This window comes from Centroberyx gerrardi, chromosome 6 (genome assembly GCF_048128805.1).
Source record: "Centroberyx gerrardi isolate f3 chromosome 6, fCenGer3.hap1.cur.20231027, whole genome shotgun sequence".
NCBI classification, from domain to species: Eukaryota; Metazoa; Chordata; class Actinopteri; order Beryciformes; family Berycidae; genus Centroberyx; species Centroberyx gerrardi.
In genome coordinates, this window is record NC_136002.1 from 15,592,888 (window position 1) to 15,619,227 (window position 26,340).

Sequence of the window (26,340 nt, forward strand, 5' to 3'; positions counted from 1 at the left end):
AGAAGATAACTTTCAAACTGCAATTTGTTACAAATTGCTGGTTACCTCTTAACCAGTAATGCAGTCCACTGAATTACTACAATTCAATATTAAAGTCTGATTTCTTTCAATTGCTTTAGATTGAATTTGCCTCCAACTTCTCAGTAATTTGAAGTGTGTAATTATTGTTCTGACCATTTAATTCTGCTGGACAACCTCCATTCCAGATGGTTTCAGACAAACAGGGTCTACTGTGCAGTACTGCACACCCAGTTTCACACTGAACACACAGAGAGAACACACCAAACACTTGTCCTCTTGGTAGTTGAGTGGCCCGCTGGACCCGCTGTCATCCCTGGACACCCTGTGTCCATCAAATGGCTTTTCGGCTACTTAGCTAGCTGTGTCTCAGCACTGTTACCTAGCAACACCACTTGGAGCAGAGTGCAATGTTGTTAAGCAAGTGTCACTGGCGAGTTGGGAATGTTGGCAAGTGGCTGTTGGGAATCTGAGGGCAGACTGTCCAGTGACTGCATGGGCTGAGATTTGACTAAAATCACCAACACACTTCTCAGTGAGCACAAACAAATAAATAAATGTGTTTGTGTTTGTGTCAGAATTTGACTTGCGGTCGTTCCTGTGCTCGGAGAGTGAGCAGTTGATCTGGAAGAGTGAAGGGCTGCCGTCTGATGACCTCTCCATGGAGAACGCACTGGTCATACTGCAGGTTTGACATCTACCTGTCTGTCTATCTGTCTCTCTCTTATCTCTCTGTCACTCTGTCTCTCTTTATCTACCTATCTGTTTGTTTGTGTGTGGTTTTGTGATGCAGAGGTTATCAGCTAACAATAGGACTGTCATTTTATGCCATAGTGTCTGGGTGTAACTTTTCATTCAAAGGCATCAGAGTACAATGTTAATGCAGCATTTGTTTGTAACAGCCACTTTCCATGTTGACGGTTAAATCACCTGCATCTCTCCTCCCCCTCTTCTTATCACGGTTCATCCATCTCTCCTCCGTTTGTCTTGTTGTTTTCTTTTTACCATTGCTGCCTTAAGATCAATGCAATGAAGTTACGGGTAAGAAGTCATCCCTCATTCATCCTTTCAACCCACACATTGTTTAGCATAGATTGTCTGTCTCTGTCACCATCTCTTTGTGTCTCTCTTTTAGTATTCACACACACGCACACACATACTGACTTAGCAACTTTAGACTTTACTTAACTCAGTCGGTTTTCTTTTCTATACACTTTCAAAAGTTTGATTTTTTTCCTTCTCAGTCGCCTCAGAATAATTTGTCACTTTTCCTAGACGTAGTTTTCCGATCATCCTAGCAATACTTGTTCCTCAGATCTCCTGAGAGAGGGTGGGGGAAATTGAAGCATTAGCAAATACCTGTTTTAGATGAGATTAATAACAAATTATAATAAAATACATTTCCTCTAGGGTGTAGCTATAGTCTCACTGCTTCATCCTTTTTAACTACTGATCTTTAGATAGAATGTCATCATGAATGTGAAGCATAATTGCTAGCTAGCCATTAGAGGGACAGATGTGTGCTGACAAACACACACATTAATGACTCACAGGCAATCATGATGGTTTGTATTGTGGAGCAGAAGGGGGAGAGAAGAAGGAGACAAATTAAAATGCACACACAGAAAAAACAAATCACTTGTATCAGTAAGTAAATATTTCTTTATATATCTTTCAAAACCAGGGTCACTTTGTAACCCTGGTTTTGAAAGGTGCTTCACAGAACAAAAGGAGCAGCAACAATAAAAGAAACGTAATGGAATGAAATCAGAAATAAAAGAAATACTGCCAAGCCAAACAATAACATCTGAAAGTACAAGTAAAAATAAATAAATCTATCATTTCTAAATGTAAGTATATCAGTGAGCAGAGGAAGAGGATGTTGAAGAGGAGACAAAAAACAGGTTTAAAAGAGAATTTGAGAAAGAGATGTCCTGAGCAAGACACCATGAAATAGAGAAGCAAGGGATGAAAGGGTGGTGGTGGACAGCTGTGTGACAGGACTAGAGCACATACACAAACACACACGCATGCACACACACACACACACACACACGCAGTGTTGGTGCTCGCAGGGTGAGCTTCACAGACTTCAGACAGAGATGTAACAACTTTTCTATCACCCTTCTCCCTCTCTCAGAGCGTCGCCTGCCCATTCCTCATTGACCCGTCATCCCGAGCTACAGAGTGGCTACGCACACACCTCAAAGAACACAGACTAGAAGTCATCAACCAGCAGGTATACATCTACACACACTCACACACACACACACACACACACACACACACACACACACACACACACACACCTCAAAGAACACACACTAGTCAAGTCAAGTCAAGTTTATTTATATAGCCCTTTATCACAAGCATGTCTCAGAGGACTTTACAGAGAATGTGTCTAGCTAGATCTAACTAAACACACTCAGTGGTAAACAAAATTATGTAGGACAAACATAGTGAAAAAACACAAGACAAACAATCTACCTATTCTACATAGCCTAACCTACCCGGCACCCCAGCCTTAGACCCTAAATGCACATAAGGAAAAACTCCCAGGAAAAACCTTAGTAGGAAAACTTGGAAGAGACCTTGGGCGGGCTAAGGCAAATAGGGATCCCCCCCCAGGACGGCTTAGCGTGCAATAGGTGCCGGGCAAAACATTGACAGAGTCATGGGCAACAATAATGACAGGAGAAAACAGAGAGAGACAAAAGAAGGAGAAGCAGCATGCGGCGGTGAGAGGGGGCTGAGGCCAGCACTAAAGTTCTGAGAAAGGGTGGAGAAACCAGCCGCACACACACACACACACACACACACTGAGCTGTGCAGAAGCAGCACAAAACCCAGACGTATTTGGGCACAGACACGCTCATACAGACAGCAGATAGAAAGTGATTAGACACAGTGTAGCCACGAGGCAGCGCTATGCTATGTTCCCAACGGCAAATTTCTATATAAATACTGTCTAGGCTAGGGTAAGAGAAAAGACTGTCTCGAGCCCAGGCCAACGGTGCTAAGGTAGGTCGTATGATTGCGAGAAGAGATAGGTTTTGAGTCTAGATTTGAAGATTTCGACAGAATTAGCTTCCCTGACTGTAAGAGGTAGCTGGTTCCAGAGATAGGGAGCTCGGTAGGAGAACGCTCTACTGCCTGCTGATTTTTTCTTGATTCTAGGGACAATAAGGTAGCCAGCGTCCTGCGATCGGAGGGCACGAGGTGGAATATAAGGGATGATGAGGTCGGATAGATATGATGGTGCAAGCCCATGTAACGATTTATAAGCTAACAGAAGCAGCTTAAAGTCAGATCTGGCTTGAATTGGGAGCCAGTGAAGGGAGGTTAGGATTGGAGTAATGTGGTCAAATTTTCTAGTTCTGGTTAGTATTCTGGCAGCAGCATTTTGCACGAGTTGTAGTTTTTTAATACTGCAGTTAGGTAGGCCAGAGAGTAAGACATTACAATAATTGAGTCTTGATGAAACAAAAGCGTGTATTAAGGTTTCAGCATCCATCGTATTTAGCAGGGAGCGAATTTTCGAGATATTGCGAAGGTGGAAGAATGCTATCTTAGTGATTTCCTTAATGTGAGCATCGAATGGGAGAGCTGAGTCGAAAGTAACGCCAAGGTTTTTAACTGTGGGACTCTGGGTAATTAAGCAATCCCCAAAGTTTAGAGTAAGGTCTGCAACAAGAGGCAGTTGGGTTTTTGGGCCAACAACTAGCATCTCAGTTTTGTTGGCATTTAGTCGCAAGAAGTTTTGTGACATCCAATTTGTGACAGCGATTAGGCATAATTCTAGGTTTGAAAGTTGTAAACGTAAATGTAAATTTGAGTATCGTCCGCGTAACAGTGAAATTTAATACCATAACTGCGGAAAATTTCACCAAGAGGTAGCATGTAAATGGAGAAAAGCAAAGGTCCGAGCACGGAGCCCTGCGGTACGCCAAAGTTAACTTTAGAGTAATCAGATATAGTATTTTTATGTGAGACACAGTGCGTTCTATCAGATAGGTAGGAATTTAGCCAGGAAAGCGCAGTCGCGGATGCCAACGTAGCTCGCTAGGCGGTTTAAGAGAATATTATGATCGACTGTATCGAATGCCGCACTCAAATCAAGTAGGATAAGAACAGAAGAAGAGTCGGAATCTGAGGCGAGGAGTAGGTCGTTTACCACTTTTGTGAGAGCAGTCTCAGTGCTATGGAGAGACCTAAAACCAGATTGAAAGGGTTCGAAGAGAGTATTACACGAGAGGTAGTCAGTTAGTTGGGTAGAAACTATTCTTTCCAAGACTTTAGAGAGGAAGGGGAGATTGGAGATTGGTCTAAAGTTATTAAGAACATCAGGATCAAGGTTAGATTTTTTGAGCAGAGGTTTAATTACGGCTGATTTGAAGGATGAGGGCACAATGCCAGAGGAGAGAGAGGTGTTAATGATATTGAGTAGGGAGGGGCCTAATATTGGGAGAAGTTCCTTAACCAATTTAGCAGGAAGAGGGTCAGATAAGCTGATTGTGGATTTAGAGGAAAGTACTAATTTAGAGAAGGTGTCTAAGGAGACAGTCTCAAATTGCGAGAGTACGGCGGTGGTCTCTATTGCATTTAATGCACGATTAGTAGAGGGATCAACGCCCTCGGTGGGTAAGGCTTTGCTAATCTCATCTCTAATACAGTCAATTTTGTGATTTTGTGAAGAAAGTCATTTGCAGTAAATGGAGAGCTCGCTACAGGGGAGGGTTTGTGAGTAAGTTTTGCTACCGTGTCAAATAGAAACTTCGGGTTATCTTTATTAGTGTTAATAAGATCTGAGTAGTAGGAGGCCCTAGCGGCGGAGAGCGTACGCTTGTAAATCAGTAGGCTATTGCTCCAAGCCAGCCGAAAGACCTCGAGTTTGGATGACGCCATTTGCGTTCCAGCTTTCTACACGCCTGTTTTTGTACACGAGTTTCATCAGTAAACCAGGGCGACGGTTTCTTTAGACGACGGGTCTTTATGAGTAGGGGCGCAACAGAGTCAAGCAAGTCAATTAGAATAGAGTTAAGGAGATCAGCGAGTTTTGTAGTTGTGGAAATATCAATACGGCGGATGCTGTAGGTATCAACTAGATTAGAATGCCGACAGGGCAGAGCAATTTGAAATTCAATGAGATAATGATCTGATAGTGCCGGTGGATACGGCAAAACTACTAGGTCTGACACGTTAATACCACGAGCGAGGACCAGATCAAGAGTGTTGCCGTTAGAATGGGTCTGTTCGTGAACCACCTGAGTAAAGCCAGTTGGTTCACGAAGTCATCAACCAGCAGGTATACATCTACACACACACACACACACACCTCAAAGAACACAGACTAGAAGTCATCAACCGACACACACACACACACACACACGCTCATGATATATTACACTGATTACCTACATAGGCCTTCAAATCCAATCACTGATAAGGTTTCATGTCTGTGGGAGCCCATAAAGTAATTCCTGTCCGGAACACTTCTTTGAAGCGACAGCTCTTCATTAAATTTCCTGGATTGATCTTTCCCTTCTTGCCTGATGAAGCCAAGTCCATTAAAGTTCATCAAAGTTCCTTTACAACTGAGTTAACACCGATGTTTCACAGAGGGAATAAGATGCGGCCACCATTTCCATTCTCCCCAGTCTTTCCAGTTGTTGATTGTAACACCTGATTTGATTGAATTCAAAGACAGACATCCTTTGTTGCTGCCCTCTATACCAGCCGGCGCTACAGGGAGTGAGTAATTGAATTCAACAGTGTTGGACTCAAAAAATCAATGTATTACTCATTACTCATTACTAATTTCAAAATTAGTATCATTACTCTATTCAGTATTCCCTGTGAGCACTAATTAGTCACAGTACTTACTACGTACTTGATATTAAGGATGGGTGACAACAAAACAGACAACTAGTCATTACTGGGAGAAGTAATAGTGTTACTGTACGTGTTACTCAGTAATGTGTTTCCACCCAATACTGGAATGATGTATTCTTCCTATTGTGTGTGTGTGTGTGTGTGTGTGTGTGTGTGTGTGTGTGTGTACACACTATAGGATAGCAACTTCATGACATCCCTGGAGCTGGCGGTGAGGTTTGGCAAAACCCTCATCATCCAAGAGATGGACGGAGTAGAACCTGTTCTGTACCCACTGCTAAGGAAGGACTTCATAGCACAGGGTACTCTCTCTCTCTCGCTCTCTCTCTCTCTCTCTCTCTCTCTCTCTCTCTCTCTCTTTCTCTCTCTCTCTCTCTCTCTCTCTCTCTTGCACACACACACACACACACACACACACCTCATTCATACAAATGCACAAGCCCTTTTACGTCTGGTTCCTTGGAGTAGTTGCCTGGATTGTTTATAGAAGGTGCAGCTTTAACAAAACGTAAATCTAATAACACAAAAGGAGAAATGGAGTAATCTGTTTAGCTTGTTTTGGTTCATATTTCTTTTAAGAGGATGGCAACTTAGTGATTTCTTACTTTGTGGTACTTAATGATTTCTGTCAACTTGGAGTTGCTTTCTTTTTCCTAAGACCCAAATGGGGAGCTTAATCTTGCAATGAGACACAAAGTTGTTAAAACAAAATAATGTAGTCATGTTGGGTCAACAGCAGTGACTCCTTGATGCACAGTTAAACAAACCAGGGTCTAAAACAATTACTGTACCAATACTGCCTGACTAAACACTCTAGGGAACCTGCCAGCCATCCTTGTAAATAAGAATGAGGTGACCTGCCTGATTAAATTGCAGTTGGTTAAATAAAAACAGGAACCTAAACGAATTGCCTGCTAGATGGGAGGAAAACAGTAGATACAGAAAAAGGAAAGAAAAAAGGAGGGGGGATGAAGAGTGCAGAATTCCTCTCTTCACAAATTTAGATGTGCACTCCCCGTATTTACTGAAGATTATAGATAGAAGTTAGCCTGGTTCCAGAGTCCTGAATCGCGTCCCACTCACTCTTTAGATTTTGTCGAGCGATTCAAAGTCTGGTGTTGCTCTGGTCAACAGCTTGTTCTCGCTCGGAGAACCAATCGAGCCCAATCAGTGCCTTTGTGGGCGGGACTAAAGTTTGAACCGTTCGTGCAACGGTTTTTCATTGCCATTTCAGCAGAATAATATTTGTTGAAATCATCCCCTTAACCAACATATTGTTTTTGCAAAGACGCTATTTTTGTCAAAAATGACCGTCATTCTTGTTAAAGTTAGTAATTATGCCCAGCATCAGTGTGTGAATGAATGAATGTGTGAGTGAGTTACTTTCTGTATCTATGAGTATTAGGTCCTTTGCATCTAATAAAGATAAGAGGGTGGATGAATGAGAAACCCAATTTTGAGAATTAAAGAAGAGAGATAGGAACCTGCCATCAACCCACTTAGTGATGTCACTTAGTGATGTCAGGAAGTTCTCACTTGCGCAACAAGCTGCCTGTTACCATGGCGACTAATGTTACAGCAAACCAGTGAAAGAGAGAGAGAAGAAAGGTCGACATCTGAGTCATGTAATCAAAAAGTGAATTAAATTTAAAACGCAAAAGTGGGAGAGAAGCACAAATAGCTGTAATTTAGATGAAATGTATTTATATGTAAACTGGAGGAGTTTGAATCATGACTCATCTTCTGCAGTATCACCTCTACTCTGTGAGAAATGGTACACAATAATGTTACAGAATAGTGGTAATACATAAAATACAGATGTATGGTGTACTACACTGCCCCCCTCGTGTGTATAGGAAAATTGTATAGGAAAAAAAGAAAAATCATAAGGATCACCTCTACAGTGAAATGCCAACACTTGGCTTGTGTATGTACTCGCTCATTCTTCCCCTCACTCTTGAATGAGCTTGTAAGAAGAAAGCTAGAGCTGGAGAGCAAACAAGACTGTGTGCTTGTGTGTGTGCATGTACACATACAAATCCATTGTTCATGCTAATGACACACACACACACACACACACACACACACACACACACACTCAAACATGTCTTGAGTGGCATACTTAAGGGATGTAATGCCTTTTAACACAGGGCAGAACTCATTTCATGATTTATGAAATATGTCTCTTTATACATTTACTTTATGTGTTCAAGTGCTTTGTGATGTTTAAAGACGAACACGTCTCTGAAATGCCAAACATGCTTTCCATGGTCCCATGAACAAGGGATGATAATTACATGCAGTATAACTTTACTAATCCAAATCCCTCAGAAATGGAGGTTGTTTGAGCCATTAAAGCATTCAGATAGCTGAAATACTTTGAAATAATAGGAATGTCATATTCACTATATGAAATCAGCATGCAGATGTGCTCTGTAGTACCCTGTTCAGTCTATTTTATGGATGAATGCTACTTGAAAGTCTCTAATAGCGTGAAAAAGGGAGCTGCAACAATTTCACATCAGTGCATTTAATGTTCATGCATGGCTGTTTTTGGAGTTGCCCTCCTGAATTCATCGCCACCTGGACCAGTGATATTTCAGTTTCTCAGCTTGGTTAATTCCTTACCAATCACAGTAGCAAACAGTTGCTTTATTTATGAATCATCCAGAGTAAGGTGGTTATCTATTTAAAGCTAGATTGGAAAGAGAGAGGGAAGAGAAAGTGAGAGAAAGGGCAAGTTATCCACTTGAAAGTGGTTCTGAGAGGGAGGAAGAGAAGGAGAGAGAAAAAGGCATGGCAGTACTGCATTGCAGACATCTGGAAGAGGGAGAGAGAAGGAGAGGAGAGGGAGAAAGAGGAGGGGCAAGGGTGAAGATAGGATTTAAAGTGGCCACTGGAGTCTTTGTATTGACAGAGTCGGTAAAAGTTACAAGCCTGCCAAAGCAGGTAGCAGCAGTAAATTACACTCTTATACAGTATATGTGGATGACAGAGACTCTTTTTCATTCTCTGCCCTCATATTTTACTCCTTCACCCCCCCACCCATCCCCCCTCCCCCAGGCCCTAGGTATGTGGTTCAGATAGGAGACAAGGTTATTGATTACAACGAGGACTTCCGTCTCTTCCTGGCAACGCGCAATCCTGCCCCTTTCATCCCCCCCGATGCCATTTCCGTGGTTACCGAGGTCAACTTCACCACCACCAGGGCCGGCCTGCGGGGACAGGTAACACATGCATGCACACGTACGCACTTGTGCAACCCACGCTCATATGAACTGTATATACACTGGTGTTTTCAACATTTTTTTCCCATCTTTTTTCCTTTTTGTTGTACACTGAAGAAGGCTTTGGCCAAAACATCTGCGCCGATTTTTCTTCCATTGTGCTGTTCACAATAAGAAAAACTTTTTAGAGTAATTCTCAAAGTTTTTCTCTTTTTTTTCTCTTTGTGTGCAGACTACTTTACTTATATTTTCCTTTTGGGGCTAGAAAGGGCCCCAGAAACAGCATTCAGTCCATATTAGTTAAGTAAAACTCCATTAAAACTGATCTAAGGCAGATTGAGTAAACCTTGGGTGCAGCATTAAATTACACATGAAGACAGATAGGGAGTTGTTTAGAATCTACCTGGCTAACAACTAGGCCTGTCTACTGCATAGACCCCATTAGTGCTTAGTGCTTTCTGGGCAGAATCCTTGTTTCGTCATATTTAATGGAACACGTGCTGTTTTAGTGGAACAATATCTATATGTGTGTGTGTGTGTGTGTGTGTGTGTGTGTGTGTGTGTGTGTGTGTGTGTACATGTGTTAGCTGCTAGCCCTGACCATCCAGCAGGAGAAGCCAGAGTTGGAGACTGAAAAGACCAGACTTCTACAACAAGAGGAAGATAAGAAGATACAGTTGGCTCTGTTGGAGGAATCATTGCTAGAGGTACACTCATACATATCATACACACAGACACACACACAAATGCACATTAAATGAGCATGCATCTGGGTAAAGTGGAGACTGTCAGCTTTAATGTAAACGTATTTCCATGTATATCCAATTAGTAGTTTAAGAACTGCATCTCTTTTGTACATGGTCCCCCCATATTAGGATGCCCTACGTTGTCAGACAGATTATGATTGTATTGAAGCTGCTACCAGTAGAATTTGAAACTTGATGACTTTGGCGACCCCTTGAGTCTCTTAGTGTTTCACGTCACTGTCGCAAAGATGACTCGCCACTTGTTCCCCCCTCTGCAGACTGTAGAGAGAAGACAAATATTTATACAGATGAGGTAAAGTGAAACTGTCATAATGCAAATTGAATAATGGAACTGGAATAAATGTATTTATGTATTTTTCACGGCACAAGACGTGTTCATCAGGAGCCAAATTCAGGTCAGTTAGTCGATCAGTCAGTCAAACGGCACTCTCTCACCTCATATTGAGTGATGCTTGCTCACCCGGTGTTAGTCAGGACTGTAGCAACTTCAGCTACAGCAACAGTTGATGTTGCACACCTAGCTAGGCACCATGGGACTGTACAGCATCTGTACTTGTCTGTGTATTTATTCACGTACAAAGAAGAGGAGGACTTCAAAGTGAGGCCTCTTTCTGTTTTGGTTGAGGCTGTATCTTTGTGCAGGAACTCAGTCCTGTACATTTCACTCTACATTGTATTCCAGTACCAATAGAGTAAACACAAAGGGCTCTGTTTTCCTGAATCAATGGTGCAAAGCACAGTCAAAGGTGCATGGCATGGGCGCACAGGGTGTGCAACTGATTTTTGGTCATTTTGTGGCCAGAGGTGCACGCCACACTTGTGGTGCAGTTGGAAACAGAGTGGGATTATTTAGTAGGAATGCATTATCAGTAGGTGTGGTAGGAGCTGGTGTCACTCATGACCAATCAAATCACCTCTTTACCTCCCCTTGAAAAGCAGTGCATTCTGTGCCACGGTGCAGAGTGCACTCATGATGGAGAGAACAGTCCAGAGTAGTTTGCCACAAAAGCTTATCCCAAGAGGAAACTGATGGCACAGGCGAGAATAAAAAACTGTACGCGGCTGATGAAAATGCCACTTTCCCGGTGCGAAGCCCCACCATGCACGATCACGAGAACAGAGCCCATAGACAGCAACACATAGAATTAACCAATTTACACAGCGATTTTCTCATTTTTCTACAGCCTTTATACTATGCTATCAGAATTCATTTGAGAATGATATATTGATGTAAATATTCTCTATTCTACATGTAGGGGCTTTAAATAAGAAGTCCCTTTTCAAGTGTAGTTAAAAATCCTCAATATGCAATGACTTCTAAATACCTCTAACCAGACTAATTTGATATATTTTGTCAGGCTCTTAGTCTTTTTCCATTTCCATGCATGGTATCTCTATGAAGATTCAGCTGCGACTTCATATGGCTCTAAATTAGTCTGAGGCAGTGTAGAGTAAATAGAAAGCGTACACAAGGGGCTGAGATATCAGTCCAGTTTTGAGTCATCTTGGCCCCAAAGAGTTTCAAGATTGGCAAAGACAACCGTAGCAACTTTCTCTCCCTGCAAATATTACCATTCAGCATTGAGGAAGCAAAAGGAAATAAGTTGATTATGAATGTTAGTGGGGAGAAAAGCTTCTAACTTGGTTCATTTATCCATGTACTTCAAACTGCCACAGATGAATTTGGAGCCAAGTGTAGTCATTATGTCATTTCACATCCAAAGTAATGAGAATATGGAGCCAAAACTTCAAACAGATTGTTACTGTCCAAATACTTATGGAGCTTCCTGTACTTACAAGCAGAAACACACACACCCTAATGCATATATGCTTTCAAAATCAAACGCACACACACACGCATACAAAACCGATGGACATTTTGAGTGTGCACACACACACACTCAATTTGATGATGATCACTTTGCAAGCGCACACACACACACACACACACACACACACACTCAGATACTGCAGTGCCAAGAGCAGGATGTCAGTGCTTCAGTGGTATTAGACATCTAATTATTCTAGAATTGTAGGAGCATATTCTGACTTGACATTTCCATGCTCCACTGCTTTCTCATCTATTCTATTTGAATTTATTTGAATAAATTTTATCAGCGTGTTTCAGAGAGTAGATTCTACCGGGTGGAATGGGGGAGTCACAACATTCATGTGAATGCACAAAAAAAACAAAACGGCACATCAATCTCTTATAAAATGATGACTTCTTGCTCCCGCAGCTTTCATCAGATGACAGACTTCAGCCAAACGACAGATAGATGACAACTAACCCTCTCTTTCCTTTCTCTGCACCCACCCCCGCCTCTCCACCCCCACCCCCCCCCCTTCTCGCTCACTCGTCTATCCCTCCCTTTCTTTCCCCAACCCTCTCCTCTGCCTTTCCTCTTGTGTATTTTTATACCTCTGTCTGTCTGTCCATCTGTCCTGACATCTGTGTTTCAGACCCTGGCTACAGCTCAAGGTAATATTCTGGAGAACAGGGAGCTGATAGACAGTCTGAACCAAACCAAGGCCAGCAGCGCCCTGATCCAGGAGTCACTACTGGAATCACACAGACTACAGGCGTCACTGGACCAGGTATCTCACGCACACACACACAGACACAGGGACTGACACACACACACTATTGCTGGATACAAATTTTTGTTGGTCCACAGGCAAGAGGAGCTGGTTGAGACCAAAAGTTGGTCTCTGAACAAGCAAGTCAATACAGCAAGCAAACTGTACACTACCAGTCAAAAGTTTGGACACACGCATATTTCTTTATTTTTACTATTTTTCACATTTTAGAATAATAGTAAAGACATCAAAACTATGAAATAACACAAATGGAATTATGCAGTGACCAGAAAAGTGTTAAACAAATCAAAACTATCTTATATTTTTGATTCTTTAAAGTAGCCGCTCTTTGCCTTGATGGAAAGGCAAAGGCTTTAGAAAGAAATTTACCTTCAACCGATAAAATTTGCTGCTGACTGGTAGGGCCAAACTTGCACACATGTACTATCAGGGATTTATAGTAGATGCATAAAATGATCCTCTAGGAGGCAGTGTTACACCAGAACTGACTATTTCTGTCCTTCTTTCTCTCCTCTGCTGTTTCTTTTATTTCTGTTCTCCTGTTCCTGTCTTTCTCATATGCACCTCCCTGTTTTTTTGGTCTCACATTCCCCTTCTTATCACACCTCACTCTTTATCCTCATCTCTCTTTCTCACTCCTTCCGTCCTGATTCATCTAAATATTTCTTATCCTGCTTTTACTTATCCGTATTCCCATATCCCTCCTTATCCCTCTCCTCCTCCATCCATCTGTTGTGTTTACTGTATCACTCTAAAACCTCTAATTTTCCTCCTCCGTCTCTTCCTCTTACGGCCTTTCTCTTTCTCTCTCTCTCATTTTTTTATTCCTTTCTCTCTCTCTCTCTTGCTCTCTCTCTCTCTCTGTCTTTCCTTTCAGGAGCGGGATGCCTACCTGCCTCTTGCAGAGAGTGCCAGTAAGATGTATTTTGTCATCACGGACCTGTCAAAGATCAACAACATGTACCGCTTCAGCCTTGCTGCTTTTCTGCGCCTCTTCCAAAGGGCTCTTCAGGCCAAGAAGGTGACTGGATGCCACACCACTCTTTCTCCCATATTTATTCAGCACTACAGCAGCAGTTCCATTTGTATCAGGACAAAGTATTCCAAATATGAAAGTTGAAGTGCCTAAATCTGCTCTTGAACCAGCGCTGACATCAAAACAGACAGTTATGGAAACAAACCAAAAAACACTGCTACACACACTCAGGAATGCATATTCAGCTGCATACATACAGGTGGCCATCCTTGAAAATTTGCTGCCCTTGGCATAAAGGGTAACACAACTTGACATCACACACCCACACACACTAAAGCTGGCAGGTGACCATATGTGACCTCATTCCTCAGTGTTAGAAGATGCATGCAGCTCGTGTCAACTGTTGTAACATTTCTGCGTTTCTGCTCCCTCACATTTTTTAGGCATTTGTCTGAAAATGGCAATACTCTTCTCCTAAATCTCCTTTAAGTGTAAAACTGTAAAAAACTGTATTTGATGATGTTGGAAGTGAGGTTGATGACCTCACTTCATGGGGGCATGTCTGTGTGTGAGGAGCACAGGAACAGACATTGCCAAGCAGGCAGATCAGCTGCTTGTTGGAATATTTTTGATCTCCATTTCCTGATTATGACTCCCCTAAAATACTCACAGTAGGAACACACAGTACAGGAAAAAAAAGGTAATTTCCCCATTACAAATGATACTATGCAAGTCCAAAAAAAGGAAAACAAATACAGTTCCACGCACATTTGTGGCAATGACATATAGACCTAATTAATTAGACGCTTTTGAGTGTATTGTAGTGTAAGTATTTGAGTGTGAATCAGCTCTCTGGCTCCTTAGTTGATCAGCTGCCTTAATATCTTCCATAGAGACCTTAGGCTACTTGGTTTGCTATTTAATGTTAACAACTGAACCATTAGCAACCAGTACCTATAGCATATAACATTCATACAGAAGCGCTGCTTATACAGCAGTGTGATTTATTATAAAATGTGTTGTCTTTAGATTATAGATCTATCTATATTGTTATACTCTCGTAAATTCATTTGAATACGAGAAGAGGATTATGGGAGTGTGAAAAACTGCAGCTAAGGTGTGACAATTTATAGTTACATTTTCTCTGTAATACAACTTTTACTTCCTTTTATTAATTAGGTACTACTCAACAAAGAACAGACATCATTTGTAGAAAATTATTTTCACCACACAGTGGTGACGTTTGATATCGCTAATGTATAAAAGATTCTCTCACCCTGACTGACCTGAATTTGCTGCTTAGACTGCAGTGCCATGGCAACCGCACTGTGGTAAAACTTTGGAAACATCAAATCTCTGAGTTTAGCACAGTAGCTAGCAGGATAACTAGTGAACACAGCCAGTGTTGGTAATAAACAGTTAGATGTCCATTGACCATGTTCCCATTCCATTTCTGCTGCTCCAACAACATGTGGAAGACTATCCGCAGGAGGTGATGTGAGACGGGGTGAAAAGCGGTACTGTCTTCTTTGTCCACACCGTTTTTTTCCCCCTGAGCATCCCCCTTGTTAAATACAGAATTTAAGAAAATTGTGGCAGGAAACAATTTATCATCCCACCACACACCCTGGTTGAATTTGAACACATCACCCACTGGGTATTAATAAGTGTGCAACCAAGCCATTAAGGCTGTAATCAGAGCTAAGCTGAGTATTTTCCCTAATTTTCTTTTTTTGTTGTCTTTGTCAAATCCCTCATAGCGCAAGGACCTGGTCCTCTCTAGCAACTGAGCAGAGCACAGAAACCGAACAGGAATAGAATAGAATCTGTTTAATGAGGCTTGCGCAGAACAGAGTAATAATTTGATTTCAGTTTAGGTCAGTTTGATTCATTTTGGTTTATTTTAGTTTAGCTCAGTTTAGTTCAGTCTGACTTCTGCAGCACCATGGGCTGTCTGTCACACTGCTGTCTTCCATCTGAGCCCTAAACATAGTCCACTAACCAGAATATGCACACACACACACATGCATACACACACACACACACACATGCAGGCACATACCCCCCACACATATGCATTCATACTGTGTGTGTGTGTGTGTGTGTGTGTGTGCATGCATTCAAGCACACATATTCCCCGGCACACATGGTAGTCATCTTGGCACACACGAACATTCCCATGAATGTGCATCCATCTACAGCTATTTTGTGGCATCTACTGTGTGCTCCACTCAAACTACAAAAGGAACACACACATACACACACATATAAACACAATCACTGGGTTGAGAGATTGAGCACTAATTCCCCAAATCCTGTGTGGGTTGTTGGAGCCAGTGCTGCCATCCAAGAATGTTGCCGGACAGCAGCTGGTCACCGCCGTGTGTGTATGTGTATGTGTGTGTGTGTGTGTGTGTGTGTGTGTTTGTGTGTGTATGGACACATGCAGTAAGTGCAGTCAGAATACTGCATTGGTCAGTGCAGCTCTGCCTTTTCGTCATTATGCCTGATGTTTTCTTATCATGCACACACACACACACAAAAAAAATGACCGCACATAAACAGCAATCTAGTCACATAGGCACACACACACACACACACACACACTTTGTTGTGTGGTGTATTAAATGAGCTAGTTTCATTCGCCATGAGCTGCAGATGGTCCCAGAGATCTGGAAGAGAATTTTAACCTTTCACGTCTGATATAACACACTGAACAGCACTCTTATCTGCTGGCTGAGACACACACACACACACACACACACACACACACATTAGCATGCACATACACATGCAGTATTCATCCTCGAATATACACAAAGTGCTGTCTTGCACTGACACTTCCACACAAATTATGCACACACACACACATTCCACACACACACACAGAAACACACACATACGAGTGTTTACATGCAAATACACACTTGTGCAAATTCACACACACACACACAGATGTGGGGGAACACATTGGGGGCAGTTTGAAAGCGTCCCCATAGGGCTTTATCCAGCCTGGAGGCAGCAGAGAGTCAGGCGGGGGAAACAGAAGGACAGACAGGCTGAACTGGGAATAAGGGACTGAGAGAGAGAAATCCTTCTGGAATTCCTCTTTTTCTCACCGTTAACCTCCATTTCTCTTTGATTCTCTCTCTCGCTGCCTGATTCTCTTGTTCTGCCTGTTGTTCTCTTGGAATTTCTCTCTCTTCTTTCTGTCCAACTTCCTCTCTCTCTTTTTCTCCATAATCCCCCCCCCTCTCGGTATCGTAATTGTAGTGAGCAGCAGGCTCTAAAACCCTGTGTATCATCTTAGTGATGTCTCTGTTCCACACACACACACACACACACACACACACACACATTCTCTGACAGTTTTACTGCCGGCCCGCCCCAGCCTAAGATACTTCAAGGGGAACACTGACTTCAAACACTTTGTTGGTGTGTCTGCGGGTGTTTTGTGTGTGCGTGCGTGCATGAGCGCGTGTGTGTTTGTGTGTGTGTGAAAGACAGAGAGTGAGGAAAAGAGATGCAAGAGAGTTTATGTCTTGGCGTGTGTGTGTGTGTGTGTGTGTGTGTGCACCAGGGGTGGTAGTATTAGCCTTGTCTGTCTTTTGCTGTTGAATGACCCTCAGACAGCCAGGTTACCTTGATGTGTTAAGATGTGTTCAGAATGACAAAGACTGAATAAGAGAGAGGGGAGAGAGTTCTGAATGAAAATGTCTCTGTTAACTTTTTCATTCCGCTACCACTCATGCAGGTAGCACATGTCCAGCTAGAATATAGCGCAGATTTCAGTGTCCACACGGAGCACATTTGTCATATTAATTCAATACTAGCACACTTGACTTGTGTGGACCTACCAGAAAAGGACCAGCAATCCAGTTTGGGTGTCAAATTACAGCGCCAATAAATGTTGCTGTCTACTCACTTCCCCTGTCAAGCCCTAGAAAAGCCCCCATTAAAGCACTTAAAGCACTAGAGACACCCTGTCCCTCAGTCTGACATCATCTGACCACCGCTCCTCTGTGCCTTTGTCTCCTTCCCTCTGTGTGTGTGTGTGCTGTAGGAAGCTGAGAGTACTGAGGCCAGGATTGCTGCTTTGGAGGCCAGCTTGAAGAATATGGTGTACGAGTATGTCTGCCGCTCGTTGTTCAAGGTAAACAGACACACACACAGACACACACACACATTAAGAACTTAACAACAGGTACTCAGAAACACATTTTATTTTAATGTAAATTACTGATACAATATTAAAAATGTAAGAGTGTATGTGTGTGTAAGAGAGAAACTCTCTCCCTCTCTCTCTCTCTCTCTCTTTCTCTCTCTCTCTCACACACACACACACACAGACTGTGCAGGTATTTAGCAAGCAGACGTTGCTTGACACAAGGGACAACATCTTTTGTCAAGCTCTGCGCATCTTGCTGCTTTCACTTAACTTCTTCTGCATAGCAGAAGTGGATACAACAGCACTCATGAGCGCTGCTCTGCTGGTCGGGGTACCGTATATCAACCTAAAATAGAACATGAGAAAATCTCATTGGAAAGGGTTCTAAATCATGTTTTACAGCACCAAATTATTTTTCCATTGTGGCGGCTTTGGCACCAGAATGGAAATTGGAAATGGAATGAAATGGAATGGAAATTTCACTATGCAGGAAAAACCCTGCATAAATCACCCAAGATGAGAAACAGCACGCTATACTGAAATACTGACTAATCAAATAAAATAAAGCTTCAGGATACTTACCACTTTGTATTTACTTAGTCCAAATAAATGTTAGGACTTACTCAGCCCAATTTGTAAGGAATATCGAGAAGATAACCCTCTTTTACACTTTGGTGTGTTAAATCGCTTCTCTTACATAACTCTCTCCTCCATTCCTTAATCCCACACTCCTTATCACACTCTGTGAGGTCCTGCCTTCCAGCCAATCATAATGTACGGTTAAGGCTCACAGGCTAAAAGTGACCAGTCACATTTTTTAACAAGGTTGGTTGTGCTCTACTTATGTAGATGTACTGAAATCTTTGGAAATTTATGATGAGGACCCAAAATGACAATTCATGTTTTACAAATTGTTTATTATCCTTTTACTAAGTATTATAAACATAATTGCAACTTATAATAACAACCCAAAAATGTAACTGTTTTATAAATAATTTGTTAATCATTAACCAATACTTAATGTAGCATTTATTTTTTTGTAAACAAGATAATAACAAACTGTCAGTAAATGGTTGGAAAGCCATTGTTATCATCTCATCTGAGTTATGATGCAATATATAAATGATAAACTGTTCATTTTTATTATATTAATGTTCAAATAAAAATATTTATAGCATTTACTAATCTTTAGTAAATTGTTAAAAGAAAAAAAAATCTTGTTAATTATTGAATCTTATTGAAATTAAACGTAACTATTGTTAAATAAGGAGAACCTAATTTATTATGGATTGTGTCACCCACATCACATGCTGTGTATTGTAAGTTTTTTTCTACATAATATTGTCGGATGTCTTAAAATGAGATGCCTAGGGTTTGCTCTGTATAGTTTTGTATAGTGTTTTTCTCTGATGTGCACCTTGACTTTTTGGCTAGAGAATCTGCACAGCACCAGAATAGCTGTTTAGGAGGCAGTCTGGAACCCATTTTCCTTTGATAAAAAAATGCAGCCTCTTGCAATTTGGAAATTGCAGTAGTCAATATTGCACTTTAAATTTTTTTTTTCCAATTGATTGTGTAGCCCTAACATACACTCACACACATATACACACAAACCTCGGAACCAACATGGTAATGAACTGTCACATATTGACCAACACAGCAATCGTTTCATTGATGAGGCAGTAAATGTGATTTCTGTGTGTGTGTGTGTGTGTGTGTGTGTGTGTGTATGTTGTCTGTATATCTGTATGCTAATGGCAGGGCAGTTTCAGACAGAGTCAGGGTGGCTGTTACTGCTGATAACGTCTGTCCTCTAGGCTATCTAGCCAAGACTTAACACACGGACAGACACACACACACACACACACACACACACATACACTCACACCTACAGTTAGTGGCTGCCCTTTTATTAGCATAGAGGAAACATTGGACTACATTATCAGCTTTCCTGTCAACACTCCCCATCTGTTCTACCAAAGAGATAGCACCAGACAGGAGGGGGGAGAGGAGAGGAGAGAGAGGTAGGCGAGGGGGAAGAGAGGAAATAAAAAGACAGATAAAGAGGGAGAGAGGAGAACAAATGAGGAGAGGGTTAAGAGAGACAGAAAGAAGAGGAAAGGTAGAGAGGGAGGAGGGGTTCGCGATTAGGAAACACTTCCCTCTCTGTGATAGGATTGGAGAGAGGAGGGGAGGTGGAGAGGGGGAGGAGGATGGAGAGAAAAGAGGGAAAGAGGCTATTGAAGGAGGGAAGAAAGGAACAGAGGGGGAGGGACTGAGTGAATGGCAGAGGAGACCAGGGGAACAAACGATGACAGCAGGGTCTGAAATTAATACCCGCCACGTGCCAAATTCCAGTCTTTGGCGGATGAATCAGTAAGAGTCACCTGCCACACTGGCTGGTCATTTTTTGAGGCGATAACATTTGAATGCCGTGGTTATATACAGTCTTTGGTCTTTGCCAGGTCTCAAACTTTTCCCCTGCTGGCCACCACACACTCTCTGAACATGAGCCAATCAAATCAAACCAACACAATGTATCAAACAGGCACCTGTTACACCGGTAGCAGTAGCGTCTAAACTTCTGTTTCTCTGCTGCCTGGATGGTTCACTAACCTAACATTAATTGAAACATAGCATTATTCCCTATACACAAAATAGCATTGACAATTGGTACAGTGACATATTTCTATGGAAAATGTATATTATTTAAAATGTATATTATCTTCTATATTTTTTTGTTTACTAGCCCTTGGCAGGTGAGCCAAAAAGTAATTTCAGACACTGGAGGAGGGTGAGGAGAGAAGAGAAATGTGTTTTCATTATAAAGAGGAAGAAAACATGAAGGTAGAGGGCAAAGAATAGGTTTGTGTGTGTGTGTGTGTGTGTGTGCGCGTGCAGGTATTTGTGAAGGTGTGTGAGAATGTGGATGCGTATGTGTGTGCTTTGTTGTGTGCATGCAGTGGTCTGAGTCGTAAGGATATGCTGCAGTGTGACATGTTCCGGGTTTTACTGTCTACCGTGATGCCTATCCTGTCAAACTGTCAATCTGACTGCTGTACACACCCACACACACACACACACACACACACACACATTTTCATTCTCATTGCACTCTGATTGCTCCATTTCCCTGTGACACGTACATAGACGGAGTCTGACGGACACATACACGCTCACACCCGGGACATTGTGGCATTCTTCGTTTGATCAGTCATATCATGTTGCCCAGCTATCTCGGTTAAGCTGTATCCACTGTCACTTCAGTGGATACAGTTGAATTGAGACAGCTTGGTCTAAATCATTCAGACATCGGATCAAGAGAAGAGCTATGGAGAGGGTCGGAGGGAGGGCACGGTCGAGTAGAGCTCCAAATGAAGGTTAGCCCCTCCGCAACTCAAACTGATTGTTAAAGCTCTTGATACAAGGACAGAATGTAATATTAGGTGACAGGCACACATGTGCTATGAAGCCTTTTGCAGATGTGGAATGTGCCGAAACACTGAGGCCTTCTTTCCATATGGAAGGGCATGGTAGTTTTCTTTTTTTTTACCATTTCAAATGGGAGATTACTATTTCCCAACTTCTTTCCTGCTTTTTTGTGGTTGTGATCACATCCCAGAAACTGTGATCAAGAATTAACACATTAAAAATTTTAAATCAGGATTCAACATCTAAAGGCAGTTTAATGGACTATCCTGCTTTGTTTTAGTTTAATTTAGTCTGTTTAGTTTTCAGCTGTTTCTGAGCCAGTGTGTTTTGCAAGGAATGTAGCTCTTGAGGCCAGATTTACCAAGATTGCATTGCATTTGCAAATTGCACTATTCTTTGTTCCTCCGTTGCCCATGCTAGTAGCACATAGTTTCAGTCTTACTGGCTAAGAAATGTATGCAAGTTAAGGTGGATGTAAAAGCACTGGGAACCCAAATTGTCTCATTTGATCACCAGATGCTGGTAACCTTTGCTTGCTGTCTTTGGGCTGGCAGGGTTGAATCTCAGCCAACAATGCTGTGATTGAATAACTATTCAGTCAGTACCTGAATGATTTCAGCTGCTGTAGTTGCAGAAGAGGTATTCTTAGATGGGCAACCATCTACCTTACATGCTTGATTTTCAGGCAACAATGCCTGCATCTGGCAGCAGTGATAGCAGCCATTTTGAATAGCCACACTGATTAGACTGCACAGTCTTTTGACTTATGGACACTTTTTAAAACTCGACGCTGTGAAATGTTAGTGAATCGGGTGCTACTTCTAATTTGGATGGGCTTGCCAACTAGTCATTATTAAGTGCACAAAAAATTAAATTTGCATATACATGACCAGCACAGAGACAGTGTGGCTGGATTTCAGTGCCAGTGCTATTAGGTGCAATTTTCATTATTGGGCTTGGTGAGTGAATAGCATGGTATTCTTATTTGGAGCGAAAACCTTAGAGAATCAGAAATAATACAACAATGAACCGGTAATATATAAGTAATATAATAACATTAACATAACGTAATGCTACTGGAAGCCATTCATACCATTGGAATTCATTCCTTATGTAAGGAAAAGTACATTTTATAGTAGTACATTTTAGTACAGTTTTATTCACATTTTACACAGGTGGAAACAAGTGGCGTCATGTGGCCTTAAAGTTTAATAGGCATGCAAATCAGATTCCAGATCGCAGATTTAAAGGCAGTTTTGTGGAGCAGCGGGTGGGGATGTGATAGACAGAGGGCTGTGAACCAATGTGTTCTGAGTCTGTTAGTTTTATGTATGAATCGCTTCTGACTGGAGCTGTCTGAGGAAGAGCTTACTGCACATACAAATACGTGTGTGTATGTGTGTATGCACGTGTGTGTATGCACGTGTGCTGACAGAATCGAACTCTGCATGGGCGGCACGTCGAAACAGAGGAAATGTTGGGTAAAGGCGATGCAGAAAGGTCAGGCTATGAGAGGAGACACTCCGAAGTTTCCCTTTTGTCAGCCAACTCTCTCTCTCTCTCTCTCTCTCTCTCTCTCTCTCTCTCTCTCTCTCTCTCTCTCTCTATGTGTGTCTCTCTCCTATCTCTTCCACTATCCTCCAAGTGGGACATGAGGGTAGACAAGAGAAGCATTTGTTTGAGTTTGAGTTAGACTTCTGAATACTGTATCCTGGGGGAGCGAGAGTGGCCTATTGTAGCTGATTATCAATGCTGCCGGCATAGCGTGGCTTATTGTGTTAGATACAGCCGCTGTGCTCACGCTATGAGTCAGATTGTCAATAAGGCCTGCAGGCTTTGTGTTGTGGGGTATCCTCACAGAGTTCTCAGGCTTTTTACACAGCTGTGTAGTCATCCATGGCAGGCTTGTTTTAGACTGAGTGACAGGGAGAGGGAGGTGAACAGAGTGCATAGAGGAAGCGGGTTGACAGGAGCAAAGGGCAGTCAATCTACAGAGGACTTTCAGGTGACAAAATGTGTGTTCTGGTGGCGATAGTGGAGGTCCTGACAGCTGATTGCATTTCAAAACTTTCCAAACAATATGGAAAACAAGGAGAGTTTCTTTTCTGGTTTTCGCTGGGGAATGATCATTTTGTCACTGATACATCTCATCAATTTTGTGTTTATATGATGTAAGTTGGGGTGGCATGGTGGCTCAGTGGTTGGCAGTGTCGCCTCACATCAAAAAGGACCCAGGTTTCATCCCTGGCCCTCTCTGTGTGGAGTTTGTATGTTCTCCCCGTGTTCATGTGGATTTCCTCTTGGTGCTCCAGTTTCCTGGCACATTTCAAAGACACGCAAGATGTTAGATGAATTGAAGACTCATAGGTATGAATGTGAGTGTCTTTCTATTTGTGTTAGCCCTATGTCGGCCTGATCTCCTGAAATGTTGTGAAATGAGCACGATGTCTCCACGCACGAAAAGTGAGAGAAGTATCTTTCCCCACCCCGAAAGGATTACAAGAAAGAGACATGACTAGAAATAGGTAGTAGTCTAAGTCTTAAATAGGACAGTGGAAAGTAAGGGTGTGGTTAGCTAACCCTAACCCTAACCCTAACCCTTCGATTCCCAACTCATACCAAGTAGATTTCTACTGTGAGTTTTAATTTTTAGCTAAAGTTTTTCTTATTTAACCTTGACCAAAATAAACACAACTTCCATTGTATTGATAGCACGTGAATGATAGTTACAAAGATGCAAGTGGAATATTGAGGATTCTTATGTTTTTACATTTTGCAAAGTGATAGACATTTGTTGCGTATACCCAGTCCTTTCCCCCAGGATGAAGCCTCTCCTTCAGCCACAGATTTCTCATCTAACTCCAGCTCTCTCTCTCTCTCTCTCTCTCTCTCTCTCTCTCTCTCTCTCTCTCTCGGCTCAGTGAGACTGAACAGAACACAGTTGGAGAGAGAGCAGACAATGTCACTGCAGTTAGACAGCACAGGCCCTTACATCACAACTACACTTCCTTTTCCTGATCCACAGATGGGTTTAACAAACATACTTTTTTGTCCGCTTGCCATAGTAAGGTGGGGAAAAAATCAACCACACAAAATAGTCGTCAAACTTCTAATGCAGTAGTTGGATGGCTGGGGCTAATTTTCTCCTCTGACTGCATTGTTCAGAAAAAGCTATTACTGATTTTTTTCTTGTGACTGATCAAGCAAAACATCAGGGAGAATTTGAACCACCTTTTTTCTGTGGTATCAGTGGAAAGGCTGACTTTGTAACTGTGCAAAAGCTTAACAGGGAAAATCTACCCTGAAATAGATTTTCTATATGTAGTCCTATGACCTTGGACATTTCAGTCAGTATGTATGAATATAAACATCTCTCAAATCTGCAATCATGTAACATCAAGGGACAGGTTTTGTAGTTTCTGCCAAGCTAATCAGGCCACATATTCACATGTTTTTAGACAACAGTCAATTTTACATTCATTTATCAAGCTGGTGTGATGTTTGATCATTGGTTGAAGAGATGAGCAAGGCACAGTGCCACATGGCTTGTGATTGGTTAAGTGAAGAGTGTTAGCCCACTGTTGGCAGCCCACTGTGCAGTCAACACTCGGGGAACAAAAGTCACTTGTGCCCAGATGTGTGTCTCAGGAAGCTGGATCTGAATTGAGAAAACTAAATTTTAATTGGGAAAACTGAATTTGAAATTATAGCTGTAAATCAGATTAGACATTCAATTTCAAACCATTGCATTCAATTTCAAATTGTGCCTTACAAATTCATTTTTGGAATTAATTTAGTCAACAAAAAACATCTTGGTCATCGTTGCAGCCCTGCACAAGTCAGGTCCCGATGTGTCACAGTTAGATGTGACGCATTTTAGAGTTTAAAATTCAAAGCAAGAGTTGGCATTCAAGGTAATTAATATTTTTCCGCCACATGGAAAATGCACTGAATTTTAAGCCCAAAACAGAGATGCCAGGTCTGTGAACTGGGTGGAAAACACAGTTTCCAGGTTTTTGTGTGCGTGTGTGTGTGTGTGTTCAGGAAGATAAATAGATAAATATGGGAGTGCAGGTGGGTTTAAACTGGTGAGAATAAATGGATTCATTGAACTTGAAACAGGCCTTCCCTCAGCATCCATCTGGTGTGTGTGCATGTGTGTCTGCGTGTGCGTGTGTGCATGTAAATCACTGTCTGTGTGCCTGTATCTCATTGGTTTTACCCTAAATGGACCTGGCTCAGCATTCATCTACAGAACTGGCAAATGGCATTAAGGGAGTCTTGCTGTCCCTCTTTCTCACTCTTGCCATTCATTTAAACAATGCCTCACCCTCCTTTGTGCCCTTTCTCTTACTACACTCTCTCTGTTTCATTTTCTGTTTCTGCTCTCTCTATCTCTCTGTCTCTGTCTCTGTCTCTCTCTCCATTTATTTCCCTCTGTTTGTCTTACCCCCTCTCCCCCTTTCTCTTGTTCTCTGTAGGTGGCAGTAGGATAAGCATCTTGATTAGTGGCTGTTTCTGCCTTATCTCCCCTCTAACTCTCCCATTGAGAGAGAAAGAGAGAGAGAGTGTGAGGATGGCACAATAGGAAGTGTAGCTTTCTAAGTCCCTGAGGCCTTACAAGCAGGTAACTAAAGTGAGCTGAGCTACATATCATAGATGCAGTGTGCACTTGGTACATCGTCTGGTCTCACACTATAGCTGCAGATAAGATGCCAACTTTTTGTGCTAGGATGTGACTTTCTTTAGTGGGAGTTGGATGTTGGACAGTAAACTGGTGAAAAAACTGTGTTTTCATATATCAGCATGTTCCATCCATCTCTCTCTAGAATATTAATGAGCACACTCTCTCTGCATTTTCTCTCCATTTGTTTCCTGTATTTCTTATTATTTTCTTTTTTTCTTTCCCTCGTCCCTTCTCCTCTTTATTGTGGTTTCTTCTCCTCTCCACCTACTTCTCTTCTCATCTGCTTTAACCTGCTCTCCTCATTTTTCCTCTTCATATTATATAACTTAAACTCTGTCTTTCTGTCTCTGCCCCCCCCCCCCTCTCTCTCTCTCTCTCTCTCTCTCTCTCTCCCTCTCTCTCAGGCTGACCAGTTGATGTTTGCTATGCACTTTGTCAAAGGGATGCACCCTGAACTCTTCCAGCAGAACGTGAGTACCTTCGTAGATTTACAATCAGCACTGCTTTCTTACAATATTAATAAGTCACTTCGTAGTTGACTGTCTTTTCAATTAAAAATAACATCGAAAAAT

General features: G+C 42.0%; 1 protein-coding gene across 1 annotated transcript in view; it reads left to right on the forward strand.

Moving 5' to 3' along the window:
* dync2h1 (dynein cytoplasmic 2 heavy chain 1) overlaps positions 1 to 26,340 on the forward strand; it is a 149,404-nt gene that overhangs the window by 61,259 nt on the left and 61,805 nt on the right. Inside the window, exons 68-77 of the mRNA XM_071925082.2 lie at positions 597 to 706; positions 1,039 to 1,059; positions 2,159 to 2,257; positions 6,089 to 6,212; positions 8,974 to 9,137; positions 9,725 to 9,844; positions 12,368 to 12,502; positions 13,383 to 13,526; positions 17,545 to 17,634; positions 26,173 to 26,238. Of these exons, the coding sequence (XP_071781183.2) occupies positions 597 to 706; positions 1,039 to 1,059; positions 2,159 to 2,257; positions 6,089 to 6,212; positions 8,974 to 9,137; positions 9,725 to 9,844; positions 12,368 to 12,502; positions 13,383 to 13,526; positions 17,545 to 17,634; positions 26,173 to 26,238 (1,073 nt within the window). The remainder of the gene's footprint in view (positions 1 to 596; positions 707 to 1,038; positions 1,060 to 2,158; positions 2,258 to 6,088; positions 6,213 to 8,973; positions 9,138 to 9,724; positions 9,845 to 12,367; positions 12,503 to 13,382; positions 13,527 to 17,544; positions 17,635 to 26,172; positions 26,239 to 26,340) is intronic.